General features: G+C 41.8%; 1 protein-coding gene across 1 annotated transcript in view; it reads right to left on the bottom strand.

Moving 5' to 3' along the window:
- Positions 1–25617, bottom strand: part of DEPTOR (DEP domain containing MTOR-interacting protein) — a 110050-nt gene that overhangs the window by 7436 nt on the left and 76997 nt on the right. Inside the window, exons 6-8 of the mRNA XM_004679616.2 lie at positions 24524–24658; positions 23388–23458; positions 21439–21543 (exon numbers count right to left, since the gene is read on the bottom strand). Coding sequence (XP_004679673.1) covers positions 21439–21543; positions 23388–23458; positions 24524–24658 — 311 coding nt within the window. The remainder of the gene's footprint in view (positions 1–21438; positions 21544–23387; positions 23459–24523; positions 24659–25617) is intronic.

Consider the following 25617-nt stretch of genomic DNA (forward strand, 5'->3'; position numbering starts at 1 on the left):
GTATTTAGGTCTAATGGACTTGGGATCCGCGCTTATGGTCCACTGTGTTCTGCCAATTCACACACATTAGGAGTAACCACAGGAGGCACACAGCCTGGGGGAATTATTTCTCTGCTGTGTGAAAAATCTCACACAACACACACAGACAAACGCTGAGAACATGTGACCACCTCTGGTGGATGGAGCTTAGGTAAACATTACTTCTACCTGGCTTTGGGAGACCTGGTGTCACTCAATATAAGGGAACGACAATCCAGTGAGATTGAGGTGCTTCTGCTCATAGTTATCACCAGCTGATAAGTGGTCAAGGATTTTGTCACATTTCTATCATTTCCCCAGTGCACAGAAAAAGAATCAACTGTGGCTTTGTGGCTTTGTGTACTTGCTCTAAACGTATGTCTTCTGCAAAGGAGGAGCCTTAAGCTTAACCTTATCTAATGAAAAGGAAGAACAAAATCTCCACAGGTCATATTAAGCCTGATGAGTGGTGTCTCTGAGCAAGACAGCAGGGAAGAAAGTCCTAACACAGAGTTGCTGTGAACAGGAAAAGGAAAGCAGGACTGAGCACATTTCAGAGTGTGATCAGATTGGGACCAATACCAAGGCTAAATGCCAGGCTTCCTCCTGATAAGGAGCCAACCCAACTCAAAAATCTGGTATCTAAATCTTGTCTCTGCACCAGCCCTGGCAGATGTGCATAACCCTTCAACTGACTACCCATGGGGCTGTGCAATGCATCACAGTTCTCCAATTGTTTCATCTGAAGTGGGAGTGAGCCGAGAAGAAGCACTATACCCGTGATTGCTTAAGTGTCTTCTCACTGCCATGGAAATCTACATTCACCAAGACCCTTGCCTTGTTGAAATAGCTGCATCCATATGAATGCTACTGTGGCTTTACTTTTTGCTCTCTTGCTGATCTTGAAGGAGGTAAGGCTGCTCCCCCTCCCACACACACACACTAACAGAACACTTAGCAAGAGACCATGTGAGATAAAGTTTCTAGACAAAAAGCATCATAAAGAGGAGAAAGATAATGCAGAAAATAATCAGGTGGAGCTAAGTCCTGGTTGATGGAATATGGAAGTCCTCTTAGTCACATGATGCAGAAAGCAGAATGAAGATGTGAAATAGCAAGCTATAATTAACATTCTTAACTAACATGCTTACATGTATTCCAGACATCATCCAGACCAAGCCCCATTAAAAGCTGAACTCTTTAGTACAAATACTCAAGGGCATACATCCTATATTGCTTAATATTATTTAGGATGAGCATGTACATAGTACATGAGGATGCTTTCTGTTGCTAGTTGCAAGCTGAGAGTTTCAGTTATGTATTTGGTCAACATTATTTAAACCATTTCATGGTTCAGCTGCTCATGTGAAAAACACACCAAACATAAAAAGCAGTTCTCAAACTGTAGTGCAAATAGGAGTCACCTTTGAGAGCTTGTTGAAAATGTGAATGCTCAGATCTCACCCAACACCTACTGAATCAGGCTCTTTCAGGTTGGGTCCCAAGAACCTGTATCAGGGGATTGTGATTTAGGTCTACATGGAGAAATAGAGTTATAAAAATTGTGCCAAAATTTTCCTATTAAGAGTTATTTAAATGCTTTTATTATGAGAACTATGCATTTCTATGACCATGAGCATTAACAGCTTCAATTGCAAGAGAGAAGCTGATATCTCTGTTTTATTGTAATTATCACTTGCCTATAGAGTCGACTTCATTTTTAAAGCTAAGCTTGCTATTTTTTAGACTTCCAACTTAATAACAGCAATGCATAAAATGCTCACATTTAGAACTATTATGAGAAAAATATTCAAGTTGCTCAAGACACAAAGCCAAAAATAACAAAATCTATTGCCGATTTAGACCACACACACTTTAAAAGTCACATATGAGCCCGCCAACTTTCAGTTTTGTTGTGAAAAATACATACCACTATCAGACCTGCTTAGAATGAGGTTTGCCATTCTAAGCATATCAAAAAAAAAAAGAGAGAGAGAGAGGAAGAGAGAGAGAGAAGGCTGAGGGCAAACCACAGCAATGAAAGTCGTAAGTAGATTAGTAGATTAAAAAATATAAAGATACTAAAGTCTGGAGTAAGAAGAAAGTTCTATGTTGATTGTCTTTATTTCTTTAAACCTTGCTCCAAATTATATAACTTGACTCCCATACTCTGACATGAGAGTCTTAAAGCAGTAACATAAGTATATAGATAAAGCACTTTTTACGGTTGACTTACTACTTCGCTTTTCCATATCCATGGAAAAAATAGATATTTGGTCCACACACAGAGACCATTTCTTAGTTCACAACTTGCCCATCAACATAAGCACTGCGTTAAAGAGCTAATAGCAACACTTAACACTTTTCCGAAGTTCTTTGAACGTGTAATCACATTTAAAACTCCCACAAATCCCAGACCCTCCCTGGTGGCGCAGTGAGTTAAAGCACAGCACTAAGAAGCTAAAGCCACTTCAGCATGAGTTTGATTCCCACCTGCCCCGGAGGTGACCACATGGCGCAGCAGACCTCTCCTGACCCACCCGCTGCTCCCCTCGGCAGTGGTTTTCATCAGTCAGCCTGTGCTTCTCCTCACTGTCTCTGGTGAATCCTCTCCTGGCCTGTACCCCAGTTCTATAATGCAAGTTCACAACTTGCCCATCAACAGAAGCACTGAGTTAAATAAATCTTTAAAAAAAAAAGAAAGAAAGAAACTCCCACACATCCAGTAAGACCTGTACTATTCTTCCCACTTCACAGGTTCAGATTCAGAGAACTAAAGTAACTGGCTCCAGGTCATGGAAAAAGTAAGTGGCAGAGCCAGATTGTGACTTATATTTGAGCCCTGTCGTACCTGGTCTCCTGAATGATAGACAATAAGCTCACCTCAAATTGGCCCTACACCAAAGGAATGATACCTCAACAATTCTCTCAGTGAATTTCTTAAGAATGCTTATTTGAGTTTTTCTTCACCACCCTTAAAAATGGAATGATATTCACTTAACTCCATCATCATCATCATTGGGGAAGAAAGGGAAGGGCAATAAGAAGAGTAACTCAGGCTAATCCTTACATCTGCTAGACCTGGCCGGGGGTATATGTCATCTAGAGTCAAATAACCATGTTTATTTGTAACCTGGAGAAGGAAGAACGACCCCTCACTCAGGCAGCTCTTGTTTTCTGCTAGAATGTAATGAAGATTAATGATGCAGAATGAATAGTTTTAAGGATTCCTGGAGAAAAGACACCCTAGGAATAAAGGATATAGAGTTACCCTTGGAATGGATGCTGTGTATAAACCAGGCAGCAAACTCTGTTTAGCAACACCATTTGTGAAAGGGATTATAGTACCCAATCTGACATCACCAATTCCTTGTACATTCCTTCTGGGTTGTTGCGACTTTTTGTTTTACAATAGAAACAGGAGAGCGGAAGATCTAATAAGCCATCTGTCTCCTGTAGGTGGCTAAGAATGTGGCGACCAGGTGATCTACTCAGCATGGTGTGGCCATGCTCCACAGGAAAAATGGATTTCCTAAGAAGGGGATTTCCAGGGATACCCTTAGTTTTTCCTTTCATTCTGCCCACTCCAGTGAAGATTTCCCCAAGGGCAAGTTGAGTATAGAGTGATGGAGAAAGTTCTGGTCTAGATGATGACTCATTCTATTCTCAACTCTACACCCAGCTCTGTTACAGTGAATTTAATCACTTTGAACATGTAAGCATTGGTTCTTTGGTTGATAAACTACCTGGAAAAACTTTATACTTATCAGGAACTTTATCACTTTGTTCTAAAGTTCCTAGGGGGAAAAAAGGCTTCTAGTTATTAATGATTCAACAACAAATTTACTATTAACAACTTTCGTTTACTGATTACTCATATGCTAAGAACTAGGCCAGGAGTTTGCATTCATTAAATCTGCAAAGGAAGCATTATTTTCAGATATGTAAATTGAAGCTCAGAATCATACATTTGAAAGATAGTAAATGAGAATCTCTCTCATGTGGCTTATGTACATAAATAACAAAGGTCTGAAAGAAAGATATATTATTAAGATCTATATATATATTTCATGAATGTAGTGCAATTGGTACAGGTATGTGATGTGAAAGAATTGATAATACAGAAAATGACCACAGAAGGGCATTTGACTTAGGACAAGGCAACAATACAGATGAGAGAATTTTTTATAAAGATAGAAGGTACAATCCACCAAGAGAATATAAAAGCTGCAAAAACAGAAATAACAAATACATATACACAAGCCTAACAAGAATGATCCAAAATACATGAAGCAAAATTCACATATTCAAGGAATAAACAAGCAACCCAATAAAAATGATTAGAGATTATTCTGCTCTACTTTCAATAACAGCTAAAACATTTAGAAGGTCATGCCAGTCATATGTGACACATATGTAAAACTTATGCTCCAATAAGTCTATCCCTAGATATAACTCCAATACTGTGATAAAAATATGATTAATTTACATAAGTTGCCAAAGTAGACAACTCATCTAGGGTCTTAGAATTCCTGGACAGTGGTTACACTATTATCACACTTTGCAATTATTGAAGCTGTGCATAATTAACCTTTACATCTTCTCACTTCTCACAGTAAAAATTATTTTTGGTTCTCCCTTTTGTAATTTACTCTTTATGTGAATTAGGGAAGTTGTAGATTCTCTGATTTATATTGTATTTATCTCTAAAATGGAGGTCAAGTTTATTTAGGAGGATCAAATCTGATTATGTACTAAGCCCATTGTTTAATACAAGTGAATGTTAAATAAATATTGGCTTTTCTTTTCCATCATTCTTTCTGCATGATCTCTCCCTTTTAGCCTAGTGAAGGCAGATTGTTGAGACGGAGACAGCAGCACGTGGGTATACATCTAAGAACGCCATTTTGGGTTCTGATAGAGGAAATGAAAATAGATTTTGAGTTGGAGTTATTTATTTGGACCAAAAAAGAAAGTAAAGATAAGAGAATTTTTCTCAATCTCAGAGAACCCAGATGCTAGAGAATGCAGAAGTCACTGCAACAATCCACACAATTTTATACAGAACAGTGGAATTTGCTGAAGGAAACTTGGTCCCATCGAAGAGATGTGCATAAAATATTTCACCAAAATATTACAGACACATAAGCTGAGTCAAGATTAGCTAGTTATATCCATACTACAGGTCCCTTAGATTGCTAAGAAAGTATTGTTTATAAACCATTCGCATTCATCAAGGGTACTACTTAGGAGTTTGGGCCACAGTCAACAAGTTGTGTGTTTGTATTTAGTGCATAACTACCCTAACAGCAGAACACTGTTCTTGGGGTCGAGGGGGGGAGGGGTAGAAGAAATGAAGAGAAAATCTGCAGCTGTAGACTCAGTCTCAGCCCCATAGATCCCATAAATCTCTCCACCAACTACACAACTGGCTGAAGAATGGCTGGTGTAGGAGGGGGCAGGGCCCAGTTCTTGGACAAACAGGATTCTCTCGGGAGAATTACAGCTTTCCTCTGCACTGTCTACATTGCAGGCTTGCTAGCTGGCTGTGTGGTGTCCCCAAAGAACAGGCTGGGCAATTAGCCTTGAAGGAAAGCCAAAACATACGGAAGAAAGACTTTCACAATAAAATAACAACAACATCGAAGAGCTTCTGTTTCAAATTGAGAAAAGAAAGTGCTTGCTGGTTTTAAACAGAATCTGTTATTTCCTCCCATCTAGTTCAAACCCACAAAGTTCTGCTGCAGTCCTGGGTTGGTCTATGGTCCATCCTCCTAAGATGTGTGGCCCAATCAAAGGGGGGTGGGGGAGTTTAATGTGGTGCATTTAAAGGGGAGCCAAGGGGAGTTCTTTCTGGCTCAGTTCATAGCGTTTGTATCCCCAAATTAAGAAGAAACAGCCTTTCTGGGGATTCCCTCTAGAGATGTGGATTTGCTGGCTGAGGCTTTGGAGCTCACCCTGGAGGCTCCTATCTCTTCACTGGCAGCTCATGACAGCACTAGGGTCACTGCCAAGGTCTGCCTGTGCTAAGTTCTCAGGCTGGTGGTTCCCCTAACTTATGAGAAGTGTTTGGACACTGCGGAGAAGCAACGAATGCATGGTATCATGGGATTCTGTGGACTTCCTTTATACTGGAAGAAGTGGGAACCTCAATACTATAGCATATATGCAAATTAGCTCTCCCACCCACCCGCCAAATACAAAGTCAGCTTAGTGTGGACACCAGAAGTTCCTTAGAATTCCCCTGATTGGGACCTGGGGCTTCCATGCAACAACTCCCACTGCAGCTTACAGAGAAGAGGACAGAAGCTCCAGAGAGTCACATTTCCTTCCTGACCCCAAATTCTTTTCTCCACAAGAAACTTTTACCCAATTAGCTATTGGGCCTTCAATAAGCATGCAAATATCCTGGATTATGGTATATTGCAAAATTCATATGCCAAAGATTTTAAGAAATGGATTACTCAATGAGATTCAGTACACACAAGGTTATTCATCAGGTAAATAATTTCATCACAGCTTTGCTTTTACAAATACAATGCCTAATGCATTCTTCCTATATTATTTCACGCATAAGGGTGTGTGCGTGGGGTGTTGACATTATCGAAACTCTAAGAGAAGACAAAGTGTAATTCTCTTATCCTCCTTTAAAGATGCTGCTTTGATCAGGGCTAACAACAAAGTGTGTGTATGTATCTGTGTATGTGTGTAAAACAGTGTAAACAAACTCATGATTTACTTTGACCAATCTTTAACATTTTTACTTTTCCTAACAAAACCCCACCCCCAATTAGATGGTGGCCTGTGTGTCTCTGTAAATAATTACATCTGGACTAAGCAACCGCAGACATTTTTTTTTTAATTTAAATTTATACACACACTGACGCACATTTTACATCATTGTTCATTTTTGTATATTGTAAGCTTTCTCCTCTCAAACATACTACCCGTAAATTTCCCAATGCCACCTTCTTTGTTAAGGTTGATGAAAGCTGACTGCCCTGAATGGAGAGAGTGACACTCCGGTTCCCACAGAACCCCTTTTTCATTCTACCAGTACCTGGGGCTACAGACAGGACTGAACTATCTGTGGCAAGGGCAGGGGGTACCAATCAGGCTCCTCAGACCTGGTTCAGTTCAAGAACTTACGCTGAAGGTTCAAAAGAGGCCCACACTGGCTTGGTTGAAGGTCCCGAGCCCAGTTCTCCTACTGCATTTGAACACGAGCCAGCAGCAGGCTGGCCAAAGTGTCACGTGGGTCATACCCTCTGCAAGACTCTGACACACCAGTCCCAGAGAGCCATATGAATTTGGGTGTTCCCTCCAACCCCTTCTCATCTAGAGAAATAGCTAAATTCTGGCAGAGTTGACAAGCTACTTTGCCAAGACTAGCCAGACAGAGAAACAGAGGAGCAGACAAGTACAAGAATTTCAATACATGTGAAGGGCACCATGATATAATGGAAAGTTCAGGCGTGCTGGAGCCAGACAGACCGGGTCTGGCTGAGCTTCTGGCTCTGCCATGCTACATGCAAAACCAGAGCTATGCCTCAAATTCTTTCAGCCTCACAGCTTAGAATATAGCTATTACAATGCAATGCGATAAATACAATGTACTAATAGCTAATATCTACCTCAAAGTTGTATAAAGACTGGAGGAGATAATAATAAAGCTGAAACAATGATAGTTCCTTCTTCCTATAATCCCTCAAAAACCTACCAGGCATTAAGTTACATTAAATAATCTCCCTGTAGGTCAGCTTCTTTTATCTAGTTATTCCTCTCTGTAGATATCCTATTTCCATAAAACTGGAAATTCCTGAAGAAAATGACTTAACTGTCCACCAAGTCTGAGACACTTGAGCCATGCCCCACTGACGGCTGCATCTGAGGATTCCCTTGACACAGACACCCCTTCCTTCCCTGACCTTGCCATGGGAGGGGACCCCTGAGCCTACATAAAGGTGCTCTGTGCCAGTCCTGATTACTCTGGCTCAGTGAGCAGGATTTCAATTGCATCAACCCCGCTGCGGGTGCACACAAGCGGTAGCCCACCCAGGATGCACTGGTTATGGTTCTGTGGTCCTGAGGTGGCCAAATAGCTGGTCACACCCAGTCAGGGCTGTGACAAAGGCAGCTTTCTATTCTGGGGTGCAGCAGAGCTCTGCACCCTGCACAGATCACTGTATTTCCCACCGCACTTAAAACCTCATTCTGGGAACTTTTCATCAGTCAGCACAAACTTCTACCAAGCATAGGTAGTGACAAGTTTCAGTATGAAGGAGGAAAAACATACAATTTCCTCCTCAGCAGAGAAACAGCTATCCTTGTTTTAAGATACAAAGCATATCTGAATTCATATGAGATTGATTTCCACCTGCCTTCAACTATCCTTGGGACAATTGCTGGCATATTTTTCAGTTCTTAAAACAAAGCTAAGCTAAACAGACAAATAAAACACCTCTGCTGCTTGGAGAGGATGTGATACAATGAAATCTTCCCAGGGTGAAAAACCACAGCTGTTCCCTGGCCATTTCTCCATTCAATTGGGCTGAACCCCCACCCTGAAATTCCATTTGAGTTTTGGACAGAGCCTGAGAGCTGCACTCACACTGGCAGTTGGGGAGGTAGGTTTCTCGAATGGCACAGCTGTGAGGATTCCAAGGGGCTGAGAGGAAAGTGTGAGCAATATGGGCTTGAAGACAGTGCTTCAGAGGGGTGGGGGGCTGCTTCTCTGTAGTTTTGTTCTGCATGACTTTGGAGCTAATGTGTTCGTACCTGATACATGACATGAAACACCTCCATGCCAAAAGTAGACCATCCAGACATTTTTGCAATGCAATTCAAAAACAAACCTTGCAACACTGTTTGGATCTGAGGCTTAAATGTGAAGGGTCAGCACAGCCCCTCATTCTAACCATGACAGCATTCTACAGCAGCACATCCAGCTTTTATGAGACCTTGGGGTGGGAGCTGTCATTACTGACTGCACACATGAAATCACTAGGGAGCTTCCAGAGAATGCCACTGTCCACATCGCCCTCCAGATCACCAGTCTACATTGCTGTGTAGTTTCCAGGAGTTTTCCAGGGGATTCTGATGTACAGAGAGGGTTAAGAAACACTGGTCTGGGCATTCATTCAAGGATCTTTGTGTTCTTGTTTATGCTTGTTTTAAACAAGAGGATTATATGCAAGCCCAGTAGCCCCAGTGGAATTTGTGGTATGGGAAGAGTTGGAATTTACTCCTTACTTGGCTTGAAACAACTTAGTTGGGCCTTGATTTTCTTCCTAACATGTAAAGTGAGGTTAATAGTTATTATTCACCTCTATTCCAGAAAATTGTGAGGATACAGTAAGATGTAATATCCTCTGACACATGTTTGACAAAAAAAAAAAAGCAAGGTACTACTGTTATTGTTGAGTATTTTAAAGCATTATTTAAAATATTATTATTAAATTATTGTGTCCCATCTGCAAATAATGAACTAGAAAATAAAGAAATCAAGAAAACAGTCCCTTTTACTGTATATGAAAAAGTACTGAATACCTAGGAATAAACTTAACAGAGGAGGTGAAAGACCTATTCAATGAAAACCATGAGGCATTGCTAAAAGAAATGGAAAGAAATACAATGTTCATGGGTGAAAAGAATTAACATGGTCAAAATGTCCATCTTCCCCAAAGCAATTTACACATTCAGTACAGTCCCTAGCAAAATTCCATTTAACTCCTTACAAAAAATAAAGCAAATATTATTGAAATTATGTGGAACCAAAAAAGAGCCTGAATAGTCAAGCTATTTTGACTTAAAAGAAAGGGATTAGAGGTATGACTCCAAGACTTCAAACTATATATAACTATATAAGTATATATATAACTATATAAGTTATATATAAGCTATATAAGTATATAACTATATAACAAGGTAATCAAAACATTATGGCATTGGAAAAAAAACAGACACAAAGACTGATGGCATAGAGTTGAAAGCCCAGAAATAAGCCCACACTCTATACATACATTTATCTATGAAAAGGAGCCAAGTATACATAATGGAGAAAGGAAAGTCTCTTCAACAAATGGAACTGGGAAAACTAGTCAGCCAGTGAAAAATGAAATCAGAACATTCTCTTACACCACACCCAAATTTGGGGTTAATTTTTGCTTAAAGATGATGTTGAAAGAGATGCAAGATCCACACTGGGCTAGAGAGACCCTGTGGGGTGAATTCAGAGCACCCTTGGGTCCCTGCCAATCTGGATGGCTTCTGTTGAGCACTAGCCTTGGTCTACAGAAGAACTGATGGAAGGAATATATGTTTGTATGGGAGTTGCAGAACAGGTGGGACAGAAAAAGAAGTCTTAGCTCAGAGAGAGACAAGTCTGTGGAATGAGCTCAGCCAGAACAAGAACTTGAACCACTGTCACACAAAAGCCAGAAGAAGGAAAAGCCAGATACTCAGGGAAGTAAGGCATCTGATGATGCACAACACATAAGGCTATCTATAATCATGTCATCAGAATTTATATGTGGTATCATGAGACACTGTGGTTCATGTTTTTGGGTTTACTTCCAGAAGAAAATACCCATTGAGGAGTCCAGCTGAAATGCCGAATGTCACTCAACATCCCAAAGATCCACAGATTTTGGCTGCTCAAGTCCTTGGGACACACTAAGTTCAGAAATAAGGGCAAGCATTTTTTTGGTTTTCAGCTCAGTCCTTTCACTTTTAAGTTACTTTAAATTTCTTACCTGGCCAGAATACCATCTATCAGTATTAAGCTCTTACAGGACACAGCAGTGCCACACGAATAAGCAATGTTGGCCCAAATAACACCAAAGTATTACTATGCTCCTGTCACAGATCAGCTAAGCCCATGATATTAAGAGCATTTCTGCCTAAATCTCCTTTTGATATAATCCTTCCACATATGTTCAAAAACAATTCCAAGCAGGCATATCTGATTTCATATATATCTTAACTTTACGTAGAGTTCTTCACTCCTACAAATCTCATTTTTTCCCTAGTAATATCACTCAACAACTACTGTTTCAATTCTCTCTTTTTTAAATATTTATTTATTTATACATATAAGAAGTGGGATACGAGCCAGAAGTGTGAGGGGTGAGAGATTTCACCAGAGACAGAGTGGGGAGCACAAGCAGATTGATTGAAATACACTGCTGAGGGGAGCAGTAGGTGAGTCAGGAGAGGTCTGCCACACCATATGGATTACCTCCCTGGCTAAGGACTGAACTCATGCTACAGTGGAGAGCTTCACAGTGTTGTGCTTTCACCCCCTCCCCCCATTTTAATTTCTCTATGAACTATTTGTAATAGCTCTCTGTTAAATCTACTGAAGGTGTAGATGATGTTCCCAAAAATGGTCAACGGAAGAACTAAGTTTTAATACATCCTGGTTTGAAGAGCTAAAAGGTGATAATGGAGGTGAGCAAGGAGGACCCCAACTGGAAGTTAGGATTTGGAAGAGGTCAATAGTGTAGGACTGAGGAGGGTGCACTGGTTTTTAGATTTTATCTTAAGTCCAAGGATCCCAAGAAGGGAGTGGGAGAGCACAATTTTTCTGGTTGGTAGGAGGGGGGTGGATTATAAAACTGCATGAATAGATGTAAGACTAGTTAGAGACAGTCATCCTAGTGAAAGAAGACAGTGGTTTGGATTTGGAGAAATAAAAACAGATGAAGGCAGACTACATTCTGGAAGTATCTTGAATTGGAGGGAGAAGAGAAAAGTAAGCACGACTTTTAGGTTTCTGGCTCTAGCAACTGAGTGGATGGTAATGATATTTACTGAGATGGCAGAGACTGGAGGAGGAGCAGGAATGTGCAAAACAAAGCATTCAATAAGCTCCGCTTCCACAATTCCTGTTCCAGCGATCTGACCCTCTGCCAGACGAATGCTTTCCCACTTGGCTCCATCAGGTCACTCTCCTCCCAGGCTCTGCTCAGAAAACCACAGCTGAAACTGTAATAGCACCAATATTTGGTTTCATCTGGCAGGAAAAAAAAAATACACGATGAGTGAATTAAATGGCCTTGCAATTAAAGGCAAAACGACCAGCTCAGCACATGACGGTATCGTCTCTGGCATGGGATTTTGAAAATGAATGAAATGTACAAATCTACAAAAATTGGGATCTGAAATTCCTGTTTTTATACCTAGTGATATCCCTGACAACACATAAATCACGGTACGCCATTAAATATTTCTGTGACTGGGTAGTACACACTTTATCTTTGGACTTGAAGCTGCACCAGGCAGGCATCTCCCTGGCTCGCTCACACAAGATCCCCAGGGGTACGCAAATGTTTGCTGAAGGGTGTGCACAGCCTTTTCTGGTCAGCATCAGACACTACTGGTTGTCCCCAGTATCCTCCTCCATTTCCACTGTTGTTGTCTCTCAGTTAATAGACACATGGTCAATCCCAAATAACCACGTTTTATGGTCTCACGGTTCTGGAGGCTAGACATACAAAATGAGAGCGTCAGCAGGGCCATGCCTGCCAGTGACTCCACAGAAGTCTTTCCTTGCACCTTTGGCATTTGCCAGCAATGCTTGCTGTTCCTTGGGCTGTGTTTTCCATGTGGGTCTTCAAGTTGTCTTTCTTCTCTGTCTCAGTTTCCAGTTTCCCCCTTTTATAAGACACTAGTTATATAAGAGGGTGGTCCCTAGGAAAAGGGGGAGTTCCAGGTTCCCTGCCCCATCCAGAAGGAGGGTGGAGCTGAGGAGAGAAAAAGAGAAAGAAGAAGGCAGGAAGGTGGAGAGCCAGAAGGAGACCTGAGGAAGCCACATGGAGCAGCAAGCTTGTGATGAAGAAACTGTGCTTGTTTCTTGACTCTGGACTGGTTAAGACAGATGTAGGAGACCAGTAGGGAGGTGACTACGGCAGTGTTTATTTGATTTTGATTTTGCTCTTTTCCTCCCTGACTTGTCTGGCCATTTCTGACCCTTTTCTATGGGTCCCGGCCAGAAGGTGCTTTAGGCTCGTGGTGGGCTTTCAGACCTTGCTTTGGACCGATCCCTTTTGGGTTGACTTTTGCCCACAAGGTGCTTGACTTAGAAATTATATTCTTTGTCTTCTGTGTTGTAGACTCACTGTATTCAAGTTCCTTTTCCTTAAAGTTTTATATGTTTTGTCTTGATGCGGCGGATGGCAGAACCTATTTGGATCAGGCAGGTTTGAGGGTTCAGTGGTGCCTCTTTCCCTTTCCTGTAACAGTTACACTGGATTAGGGGCTAAACTCATAAAGCCACATCCGCATTCCATTTCCAAATAAGGTCACATTCTCAAGGGTTTGGGATTAAGACTTCACTATATCTTTTGGGAAGGGACAAAGTTCTACCCACAACAAACACCCACAATAACCTTGATATTTCCCAGATTCCCTTTCATCAGATTGTAGCCAGGTGTGGTAATGTGTTGAAACAGAAGTAATGCCCTACTTCCAGGAAGTGTCCTTAAAGGAAGAACAGCCCCTCCAGCTTCCCTTCTCCCTCTATGGTTAGTGGAAAGCAAGCCTAACTGAACTTCTTTCCAGTTTTTGCATGACAAAGAAATAGTAGTCTTGACCTCTGTTTTGAAGGAGTATAAGTCACTCTTGAAGGAACCTGATTGTTACTGACATATGGTTCCAAATTGTGGAATCTTCTGCAAACCACACACCACTGGATACTCTATCAACACTGTCCTGTTTATCTTTACTTCCCAAAGTATGTGACTAGGTCATAGATAAGTCAAAAAGGTGAGGCTTTGGAAAGAGAAGCCTAGCCTTGGTTAGGATAGCTTTGAATTTCCTTCAGGGCTCGTAGGAGGAGGCTCCTATGTTATACCTGAGGCAGTCTCAGGGTTATCTGGTACTGAGGAATCCTGTAGGGAGTTAACAGGAAAAGCCCCAGGCTAATGATTAAGTATGACCCAGATAAATGGAGTCACCACCTTCTAAAGGCTTGAGGATCTCAAGTCTCAAGTATCTATTTCTCAGTGCTTGCATGTCTCCTCCTGGAACCCAGTACAAAGAAAGTCAAAGTGGATCAGTTACACCAAGATGTTTCTAAAATGTGCCATGACTTTGTTTTGCAACAGGACATTGTCTACACTGTGAAGTTTTATCCACCCAGTTTTATCGGAGTGTTCAACAAACCTACCAGAAAGCAAAAGCAAACCCAGTGATAGGAGTGGGCAGTTGGTGGATGAGGCTTGATGATTCCATGCTGCACACTGTCACCACTGAAATTGGGTCACCTCTCCCAATCATGCCTCATATATTTGATGAGGTTTGTGAGACGATCTCACTGAATGCCCACCATAAAATAGGCATGGACTCGATAGCTCCTACGCAAGTTTGAATTCATCCTCAGAGTTAGGCCATCAAACAATTCTCAGTGTCACTGCATGATGAAAGATGGAGGCTTAGCATTTCTAGGGAAGTGACAGAAATACAACAGCAGGTCGCAGCACAGCATGACGACAAAGACCCTGCTCCCCATGATATCCTATTTCAATAGCCTTTTAGTTATTTTTTTTCAAGATTTACTTATTTATGCAAGAACTGAGGTGCGGGCCAGAGGTGTAGGGTAGAGGTGAAAGGATTCACCAGAGACAGAGTAGGGAGCAGAACAGGTGGATCTACTGAAATGCACTGCTGAGAGGAGAACTAGGAAGATAGGAGAAACCTGCTGCGCCGTGCGCACACAGACACTCAGGCTTAGTTGACTTAGTTCGTTGATTTCTGATCATTCTTTTTTAAGATTTATTTTATTTATGCATACAAGAGCTGGGGTACAGAGGGATATGTGTATGTGTGTGTGTGAGAGAGAGAAAAAGAGAGAGAGAGAGAGAGAATTTACCTGAGACAGAGGGGGGAGCAGAATGGAACCAGGAGAGGCTTGTTGCACCATGTGAGTCAGCTCCCTGGCTGGGGATTGAACTCATGCTGCAGTGGCTGCTGGTACCTTCATAGTGCTGAGACTTAACCCCTTGTGCCACCAGGGAGGCCCGATTTCTATTCGTTAGATCTCAGCTCAAGCTATTTTAACTCAGAGAAGTAAGTACTTGCTGTGCTCCCATCATCCTACACAATTAGAAGCACCAGTCCTTTATTTTTTAGCTCAATTATTGGTTTATAATTACATCTTCAAGAGCAGAACTATCTGATTCATGTTTCTCCCCTTCTCTAGACTACATAACCCATGAAGCCCTAACACGATTTCTGACCTATAGCAGAGGTGAGTAAGTACTGAACAAGAGGGCCATCTTCTCCAGGGCTGTCGGAGTCTGGCATGAGGAATGACTTCCTGCCTACGAGGGGCAGAGAGCAAGGGATCTGAGAGGAAGTCCTGGGAAGGAGCCTCTCATCCTGGCCGGATCCCCACCACAAGCAAAGTGATCACTTCTCCCCTTCCAGTCATGTCTGATGGCAGGCTGAAAGCCACCTTTTGCAGACTGACAAACCACAGCACTCCTCCAGTGAGGCGTATCACAGTGCAAAAAAACACCCATGAGCCCCACAGAAGACTTTCCTGAAGTCAACAGAAAAGGAACTTTCAAACATCACCAAATGCACTTTTTATCTGTATTTGTGACCAGCCCAACAATTTGCCATGTCAGTGCTCAAACTGTCTTGGCTAAATTAATTTGAGTAATCTCAAATGGTTTGCCCACCTTTACATTTTGGTTCAAAAGGAAAATTCCATGAAATATACAGGTCAGTTGCCATGGGGAAGAAAAGAATCAAAAGCAGATTTGAACTTCTCTTCCCTCTATGAAAAACAGGAATTTTTGAGAGGAGAAAAAAAGAATAAAATGGCCATTAATTCCTTACTCTGACTCAGAGTTCTGTTTCTATATAAACATGCAAAGAAACAAACAAACAGAAAAGAAACCAGTACGTCTACATCCATCAATTCATCACAGCAGGAAACAAGAAAAGAAGCCAGGAGACTTGAGCTCCCTTTGAGAGTTGGCACAAGATTGCATGAAAACTTGAATACTCTTTCTCACAGGGTTTAATTATTCCTACCAGAAAAAATAAACGTTCTAGAAAAACACGAGTCTATCTTTTGTTCCTCACTTGTAAGTCAGGTTCAAATTCCTACACAGTCTGACAGCTGAAGGGTTCGCTCTGACACATGTTTAATTAAACTAATGAAAGTGAATATGTTGCATTTTTTACTTGGATGACCCTGCAAGATGTAAGCCTGACCTAAGAGAGCGGTTGGTGCCGAGAAGAAAAATTATTTATTTGTTCTTCTTTGAATTAACTCAAGTGAGAATGTGACCACTCTAACAACCTATTTTGAATAGAATACAAACCCTGCCTGCAGAAGAAATGAAAGGCCATGTACCCTGGAGCAGCTTATAAGGGGCTTGAAGTTTTAATAGGATATATAATTTATTGGGCTCTGCTTCATGGGTTTATGCAATAGGAAACATTATTAGGGCTTTGGGACAGAGAATCCAGTCCAGCTCTGATGTTTACAAGCCAGATGACCTTGGGAAAGGGATTCTTTCTTTGCAAAGTACAGAGAACACTACTCATCTACCTCAGGAGCTGTAAGTACAATGAAAGACAATGTGGTGATGCAGAGGTTAAGTCTCAGTGCTATCAAGCTATCGCCAGCCACAGATATGAGTTTGATCCCTGACCAGGGAGCTGACGCACATGGCACAATAGATCTCTCCTGTCTAGCCTGCTCAGCAGTGTATTTCAGTTGATCTGCCTGTTTTACTCCCCACTCTGTCTCTAGTGACTCCTTTACCCCCTCCCCCCACACCTCTGGCCTGTACCCTGATTCTTACATGCATAAATAAATAAATCCTTTAAAAAGGTGATATGCAGAGAACATACTGTTAAGCTCAATGTGTGAATTCTCTAGAGAAGCACCATGATATACTGGATCATTAAACAGATTTGCTTCTAGCACTTTCTAAATGTCAGGAATTGTGTTTGTATTGGTAACATAATAGTTAACACAGACAAACCCTTATCTTTATGCAGCTACTAGAGGCAGATAATAAATATGTAAGTACTATTATCAGATTCTGGTAAATATTATGTCTTGAAAATATAAGAAAGGGAAAGGATAATGTGATCGATATCAACTGCAGTAAAACAGGGAGAACACACATGAAGTATTTGAGGCTGGTTTCTCTGAAAAATTGGGGTAACATGATGAGCAGCAGGGCCCAGATTGTGGGTTCTGCAGTACATAGACGACATCTAGAAGGTGTTTTCATCACAAAGGTGAGCCACTAGGGGATTGTGAGTGCCAGAGTCATCTATTAGATTTACTTGAGGGTCAGCTGGAAGTATCATTATGATGGATTTGTAAAATGTAAAACTTCCACCCGGATTTGAGTAGATGATAGATTCTAGAGCATTATGTAAAATAAAGTTATAGTAGATAATGTGGTCCAGAAATGGATTTAGACTTGATGTTATTTATATAAAAAAAAAATCTCAATAACAGTTGTAACAAGAAACATTTAAGTAATATTCATTAGCTTGTAGCCTGTACTATCTCTTGGGAAAGGAACTTCATTCCTTTTCAAAACTGAAGGAAAGTGACAACAAATAGAAATATTCTTCCTGGAACAGTAGCTTCCTCCAGGATTTTAGCATTTTAGCTATTGATATTTAATGCACCTATGTACAAAAAGTGACCAGTGTGGTTCAGGATAAGGCATACAGATTATAACAGAGTATAATTCCTTCTGGAGTTTCCTCCTTTTCCCTTCGCACTGAAATGAACCAGAGGTAGGGGCATGGAATTCCTGAAAGATGTGTAAAAAAGCAGGCAGAAGGAAAATGGAAGGAGATGACCTCTCCTAAGTTGAAATGCATTGCATGATTGACTGAACTGTATGATTCTCATAGCTTATTCTCCATGCTTAAGTTGTCATGCTACAAAAGGTCTCCTAAGCCAGCAGTTGATGATTTTAAGTAAAACAATCTTCAAAAATAAGAAATATTCCAAATTCAAAGATGCTGGATCAAGTGAATGTATTAATGATACCATATCAGTAGTTTTCTGGCACCAGAGGGAAAGAAGACAGTGTGAACTAATGCAACTTACTAGAAAAAGTGTAATTAGTTTGTAATTAATTGTTCTCTCTCTCTCTCTTTTTTTTGCATTAATCTTGATTCAGACAAAATGAAAATGAAGGTTAAAGGTTGGGGCTTTTAAAATGTTGTCTTTTTGGTCTCTGGGAACTGGCAGCTTGTTAGTACATATGAAGGTAGCTGGAAGGGAAAGTGAAAGTACACTGGAATAAAAACAAAATTTTCAAATAAGCTTGCAGTTATGTAAAAGTCTAATCTTTGACCAACATACCTACATTTGAATATAGGTATAAGAGTTTCCCCTCATTACAGGTTCAATAAACCCTAGAGAATACTCCTTTGAATCTGGAAAGGTCTAGAAGTATTAACAGAGGGGAAAAAGAAACTGAGTTTCTTCAGTCTGGGGTCTGTCCACATACTGATGGCCAGTCCAAGGTGTTAAAAGGAGGTTTCCTGTAAGAAACCCTTCCAGAGGTTAAAAAGAACAAAAACTATAATAAACAGGTAAAATAAAAAAGAGAGGAATGGTAAACATGAGAAACTTAGTTAAAAACTTTGAGTTATCAAATGAGGCAGTGAAGGAGGCAGCCACAGTAAAAGTGTAAAAATCCCCCTGGAGAGAAAGATCACAAAAAATGCAGATACGAGGCCTTATCTATCTTCATATGTGGAGAAACCCAGGGCCATCGCCTGAGGAGAAGCCCCGGGCCCTCCATAGAGAGACGAGGGCAGGCAGGCAGAGGGGCACCTTACACAAGGGCAGGCAGGCAGATGGGCACCTTACACAGAGCTGGCTCAGGCCCCTTGCACCTTTGGGTCAGCTCTCGCTAGTCCCAGGTATTAAAAGGAGGCTGCTGGCCAGGCGTTTGGACAATTTCCATCATCCAGACTAAGCAGGTCAGTCAGCGTCCAGGCCGGACATCCTCTAGGAGGGTCGTCCTTCAAAGACCCTTTGGGATTGGAATAGGCACATGACTTTTTATGTAAGTGAAGTTATTCTGCAGCAGTTACACATGGGAAAAATTCTATGAAAAGACTTCATTGTTCCCTATAGGAAAATAACTGTACTGAGTCACATGAAGACCTATAGGTAAACTATGCGGTAGGACATGATCATCCATGTCGTTTTTATTTAATCAACACTAGGCTTCCGAACATATGTATTCATTCTCTGTGTATTCATTCCGATGCAGCTTGTGACCAAAAGCAATTTCTTAGAATAGTTTCAGGGCCATATCTTAATGATCTGAAGATTCCATTTCCATTCTGTTTCTTTTAAATGATAAAATGTTGTGTTAGACAAGCTAAACAGGATTTTGTTCCCTGCAGGATTTGCCAGAATGTTTAATATGCTAATGTGCTCTGTGAATTTTCAGGAGAGGAATCAAGTGTGCAGTGGGCTAAAATTGCTTTGATCACAGAACCTCAGGACAGGATGTTTGGCTGCACCAGAGAGCTGTATAATACTATTTGGAAATATTTTTCTCTGAATTCTGTGCTTCTCTACAACATAGGAAAACCATTCTATGCACCTGAAGAAACTAGGACCACGAACCATAGGAAGGATTAAGTCTATGTAATTGAAACAAACAAAAAAACACACAGGTTCGCCATTTATCAGGGCATATACAGCAAGTAGCTAATTAGCTAATCAACTAACAATTCCTAGTTCCGTAATGTGTGTTCATCAGTAGAGCTGGACTGAAATCAATCAAACACACTTGACCAAGCAAAACAAGGACTTCAACTGCCATGAAGCCCCACTACTTCCCCAAAGGAAATATGCTTTAAGTAAAGTCCCATGTGAAGAATGCCTGCTCAGAAGTATAGCACTGCCAAAAATGATTTATACCAGGTACTTTACTGTGGAAATAAAATATCAAGCCCTTACCACAGCCAAACGTTCCATCAGAAATGAAAAATTCAGCCTCGGCAGCAATACAACTACTTGCTCTTTACGCTACCGGGCAACATTCTTGCTCTGAGTTTCCTCAGTGCTGTGCCTGCTGCTAAGGAGGCAGGAAGGGCCTCAGCAGCGAGGTCTGTAGGTTGTCCAGAGAACTCCCCTGGGAGCAATGGCTCCCTGCAGGAGCACTGGAAATAACGAGGTAGGCTCAATTGCTGATCACACCAGCATGCGGTACGAGGCTGGCAGTAGCCTGCTGTCTCTGCTGCCCTGGATCAGTTTCTCTTGCCCACCTTTCCTTCCCAGTAAGCCTGGCAGTGCCAGAGGGCAAGTGCTGTCTCAAGAACAGCACAGTGGACTTCAGGTCACGCCTACTGCGTCTGCTGCTCTAGGAAAAGCACATATGGGAAAGCATGAAAACACTAAAGAAACAGGGCAAAGACCTCTAGTTTCCGAGACTCTGCTTGCTCCCCAGGTCCTAGGTAACATTCCTTGAGAATGTTTTATAGATGAGAGAACAAAACTGTGCCAGAGAAGGGTGTACTGAAGCAGAAAACTGTTCTCTATTTAATATTTCTGTGTAATTAAAAGCTCTACGTACAAGAAGTCCAGAAGAATAGAAATGGAAATGTCACCAGTGCTATGGCTTCTCATAAGTCAACTGTATGTCAACACATCTGCTTTATAATATTAACGGTGCTTATCAATTAGGAAAGATTACATGCAATTTTAATTCCTTTTTTTCTGCTTGCCTGTGATTTTGCAAATTATCTAAACTGTATAGGCATTGCTTTCATACTAAAAACATATAAAAATAATCTCAAAATTCTTGCAGGATTCAACTTTTTTGATGTTTGAATACTTCTTTAAACATTATCGAATGTTTCCACATATTTAAGACACAAAACAGCAGAAAAAATATTATGATTATGATTTCAGAGAGAACGACACAGACTTGAGCTATTATGAACTTGTTCAAGGTCCCAGGCTAGTAACTAACAGAACCAAAATGTGATCCATGTTTCTGCTTACAAATTCCATGACTTTTATTTTCTATTTTTTCACTATTTGCTACTTCTATGACCACCATATTTTCCTGGCTCTATAAGCCCTATAGGAAAATGCTTCGTGGAGAACAGAAGCAGTGGAGCTAGTCTATACGATGTAAGATAAATGAAAACTGTGTTTAAACCCGCTCTTGGTCAAGGAGAGAAATGTGAGAAATGAACAGGATGGAGCCGGGCAGAGGGCAAGGACAATTTTTTCTCCTAGTTGCAAACCATAGCTGTTGGCAGCATGTCAAGCCCATTCAGAAAGGGAAAAGCTCACTTGTCAAACATAGAATCAAAGCACTTAGGGAGAGAAAGCACAGATGGCAGCGAGCAAAGAGCTGGGAGTTTCCAGACACTCAGCTCCGTGAGAGGTACCTTCATGCCCGCTGCGGCGGCAGGGCCACTGGGGTCCACGGCCTGGATGTGGCATGGTTTGCTTCCTCGAACCACGAAGCCCCAGCCAACAGCATCACCCACGATCTGGAGAGGAAAACCACAATTGGCCATCAGCAGACAGACCCTGGCAGCTTGCCTGTCCTTCCAAGAGAGAGAACCAGCCCAGGAGTAAGTCCACGCCACCCTGTCTCTTCTCCATTTCAATGGGGGAAAAAAAACTCCAAGCTTTATGCAGAAATGTGGAGAAGAAATACCTGTTTGGGAGAAGTAAACTTCTTCTGGGGGATCACTACTGAATCAGTAAATGGCAAATTGCCCCTTTCTTGGGCAGTTACGCAATTTGATATCAGACTAAATGGAAGGTTGAGAAGATCATAACAGTATGGTTGAAATTTTTCTCCAGATGCATTTCCCATTCCTAGTATGTTCTTCCTCCTTGGATCCAATGAGACCAAGTGTGGATGATCTTGTGGCATCACCCAAAGTCTAAAGTAACGATTTAAATTACTAGTGATGGGAAATATAAAACGGCTGGCATTTCTGAAGTACAATGTCATGGACTAAGAAAAGAAAGGACATAAAATTCACAATTTACAAGTAGATGCTGGTCAAAAAGTTCTTTGGAACCTAAGGGTGCCTTTTCCTACCAACTCTTGATTAGAAATGGTGGTGACAGTCTCTGGGCAGCAAATTGCACATCTTTAACACACAACCCTGAAATACAGATGAGACAAATTCACCATCGACTACCAGCAATGATGGCATTTAAGTAAAAAAAAAAATTAAATAGAAACATGCCTTTTTGCAATACAAAACAAGACAAATATTCATATCTGGAATATAGAGAAACAAAACAAACGAGAAGACAAAACTAAACCAAAAGAAACCTAGAAATCTCATTGCAGAATGGGGGTTTCTAACAGGGGGAGGGGTAAGTGGGCTGTGGTGGAGGATCATGGAGGCGGGTGTACAGTGGCAGTGCACACCTGAAGAGGTAGATCCTGTATTTCTGATCATGTACAATGTGGTAAACCAATGTTCCCTTAATAAAAAAATACTAAAAAACTATATGTATGGACATATTCCCAGTGCTTTTCTCAAGTGGGTTAGAACTGGACCTATTCTATTTTAATTCCACAATTCTCAGAAGGTGAAGGAGCCCGTGAGGAAATGTTCGTGAGGACACCAAGAGCAGTCGGGAGGGGGAGGAGTGTGAGTGAGTGAGACAATGTCCAGCAAGCACGTGGATTCTGCTTGAAAGAAGCTAGTGTGGCCAGTAGTGCAGGAGGCTGAAAGCCTGCGAGAAGGGGCAGGTAGGGAAGCTGCTTGCACACATGCCCGACTTGCAGATCGGGGGCTTGCCTAACTCAAGCCACAGAAGTCAAAAGTGTTTATTGATTGTATGGCAATGGGTGGAAGCCAGACTTTGGGTGACAAGCATCATGGAGCACACATATGTGGCTATATACGTATGTACACTTGATCCTATACAATGTAATAAACCAATGTTACCTTACAAAAATAAAAACTTGAACTTATGAGAATGGAAAAGCATTCTCTTTATAGAATACTCTATCCCATTTGCTTCTCTCTCTCTTCCTTAAGACTCCCCCAAAATCTTAAAAATGATTTTTAGAATCAACTATAATGCAGAAGGAATTATCAATATTATTGTATGACCGTTTGCCTTAAAATCTGTAATTGTATTATACCAATTGCATAATGTAAGTCTTTCTAAAAACACATCCTAACATCAAGTCCTCATGCACTATTTTTTCTAATGCACTTAGTGCCTAAGTATAACTATACTAAAAACAAAAAGGAAGGAGAAGCCTTCTGTTTCCTTCCCTGAGCTACAGGCTGACCCTTGGACATGTGGAAACCGCAGACAAGGAGCAGCCCAGGACAAAAAACAACAGGGGGCCTACCGTGAATGTCTTCCTAGCATAGGGAGCCCCAGGAGTCAGGAGTTCCTCTGATGTGACAGGTCTCTTTAACACTGCAAGACAGAGTCAATGTCAAGGTGCAAACCCTTCCCAGCTCTCCTTCTATTCACTCGCTTGCAGATTATGCCTCTATTCTGAGAATTAACTACCCAGAAGGACATGAAAAGATTAAGAAAAACACTCACCTGGCTAGACAACAGCATCAGATGACAGTTATTGCTTAAAGCCATTAGAACAACACTGATCATCCTTACCCTCACTAACTCATAACATGGTATGTTCCAGAGGCAAGGGGTCATGACTTCTCATCCTTGTATCCCCAACATCAGGTCATGGGGACACAAAATGAACCAAGTCTTTTTGTTGAAGGTGATACAATGAATGGAGGTTAGACAGGACCTTAAACAAGTGGAGTAGAGGGTTTCTTCACAGGTGAGGGAGAGTGGGAGGTGATGGGATCAGTAGGTTACAGGTTCCAGTAGGGTTGAAGAACTGATTGGGTCAAGGAAGACTGTTTCAACATAGAGGTTTATCAATAGTCCTCACTCTTAAATTTTTCTTTGGAATGCATAACTCTCTGAGAATCAATTCCAGTTGGATTTGCACAGATCCTTCCTCAGGGATGCTGGAGTCTCATGGATTTTTGCCTCCATTGTGGTCTGGAGAAGCACCCCCTTCCCCAATGTAGAGAGCACCAACACACGGCTCTAAGCCTCCAGATGAAGGGGCTTCAGCTGGAGTAACAGTGGCAGGCTCTCATCTGTCTTCAGGAATCATCTCTGAACAGAGCTACCTTGCCCAAGGCCATGCCCTCCCCAGAGGCAGTTAGCATCTAATTACTGGTCAACATTTGGACAGAAAGGCCTGGCACTACCCTAAATCACAACAACTCCGAAGGGGGCTGCAGCCTTCTCTGAGACTGTATCACAGCCCAGTTCCCCTCTGCCCAACCCCACTTCCTTCGTCGTGTCCATTCAACAATGGTTGACTCCAAGACCGTGCTCTAATCAACTTCCCACACACTAGTCTCCCTGTGTCTGAGAACGTGCTTTCCAGGCAACCCAGCCTGCACGACTGCCCGAGTTCCCACACACAGTCAGGCCAGGGGCCCCACTCACCAGACTTAGGGTTGCAGAGCACAGGGGGGCTGCTGCTGAGGGTGGGACTGCTGCTGAAGTAGCCGCTGCTGCCACAGCTGCTCATGCTGCTCCTCCTCACCGCAGACACAATCTTGATCTCCTTGCTGGGGCTGACTGTGTGGGCAGAACACACAATCACGGAGGGCACTGGCCTTGGCTCCCTAGAGCACCAGGCTCTCAGTTGAGGCATAGTCACATATGCTGGGAAAAGCACTCTGACCCGGGTGACAGAAGGGCAAGGATGTGCACTGCAGTCCTGCCACTCACTGGCGGCACAACCGCCGCCATTCTTCCCAGATCTCTGGGCCTCAGGGGAACAAAGGACTCTCCTAGTATCAGTGCAGGAGTGGCCCATGTCACGTAAAGGTCCAATCATAAAATGTTATTTAAAGAACTACAGAGCCTGTGCTGAGCCATCCTGTTTGGATGTAAATAAAGTGCTGGTTAGGTACTTAACAAATAGCAGTGATAGCAAACACCTCCTGGCTGACATGACATTGTGAATCACTCAGAGCCATGACAGAAAGAGTTTAAAATACAGAGCACATAGGTAAGTTTTGGAAGTGTATGTGCGGCAGTGGCTTCAAAGATCTGATTTTTCATGGAGTTGAATGGAGTTGACTGCCCAGAAATAGAAACAGGTTGGTGGCTGCTTTAAAAAATTTATTTTTAAAGATTTAGTTTGTTCATTTATGCATACAAGAGCTTGGGTGTAGGCCAGAGGGATGGGGTGGTGGTGGGGTGGGGGAGGGTGGTGGAGGTAAGAGGATTTACCAAAGACAGAGTGGGGAGCAGAACAGGAAGATCTACTGAAATACACTGCTGAGGGGAACAGTGGGGAGAGAGGGGAGGTCTGCTGTGCCATATGGGTCAGCTCCCTGGCCGAGAATCAAACTCAGGGGCAGTAGCTGCTGATAGCTTGATAGTTCTGAGACTAACCTCTGAGCCATCAGGGAGGCACCACTTTTATCTATCTATCTATCTTTCTTTCTTTCTTTCTTTCTTTCTTTCTTTCTTTCTTTCTTTCTTTCTTTCTTTCTTTCTTTCTTTCTTTCTTTCTTTCTTTCTTTCTT

The sequence above is a fragment of the Condylura cristata genome, unplaced genomic scaffold (genome assembly GCF_000260355.1).
Source record: "Condylura cristata isolate star-nosed mole 26May11 unplaced genomic scaffold, ConCri1.0 scaffold00009, whole genome shotgun sequence".
Lineage (NCBI taxonomy): Eukaryota > Metazoa > Chordata > Mammalia > Eulipotyphla > Talpidae > Condylura > Condylura cristata.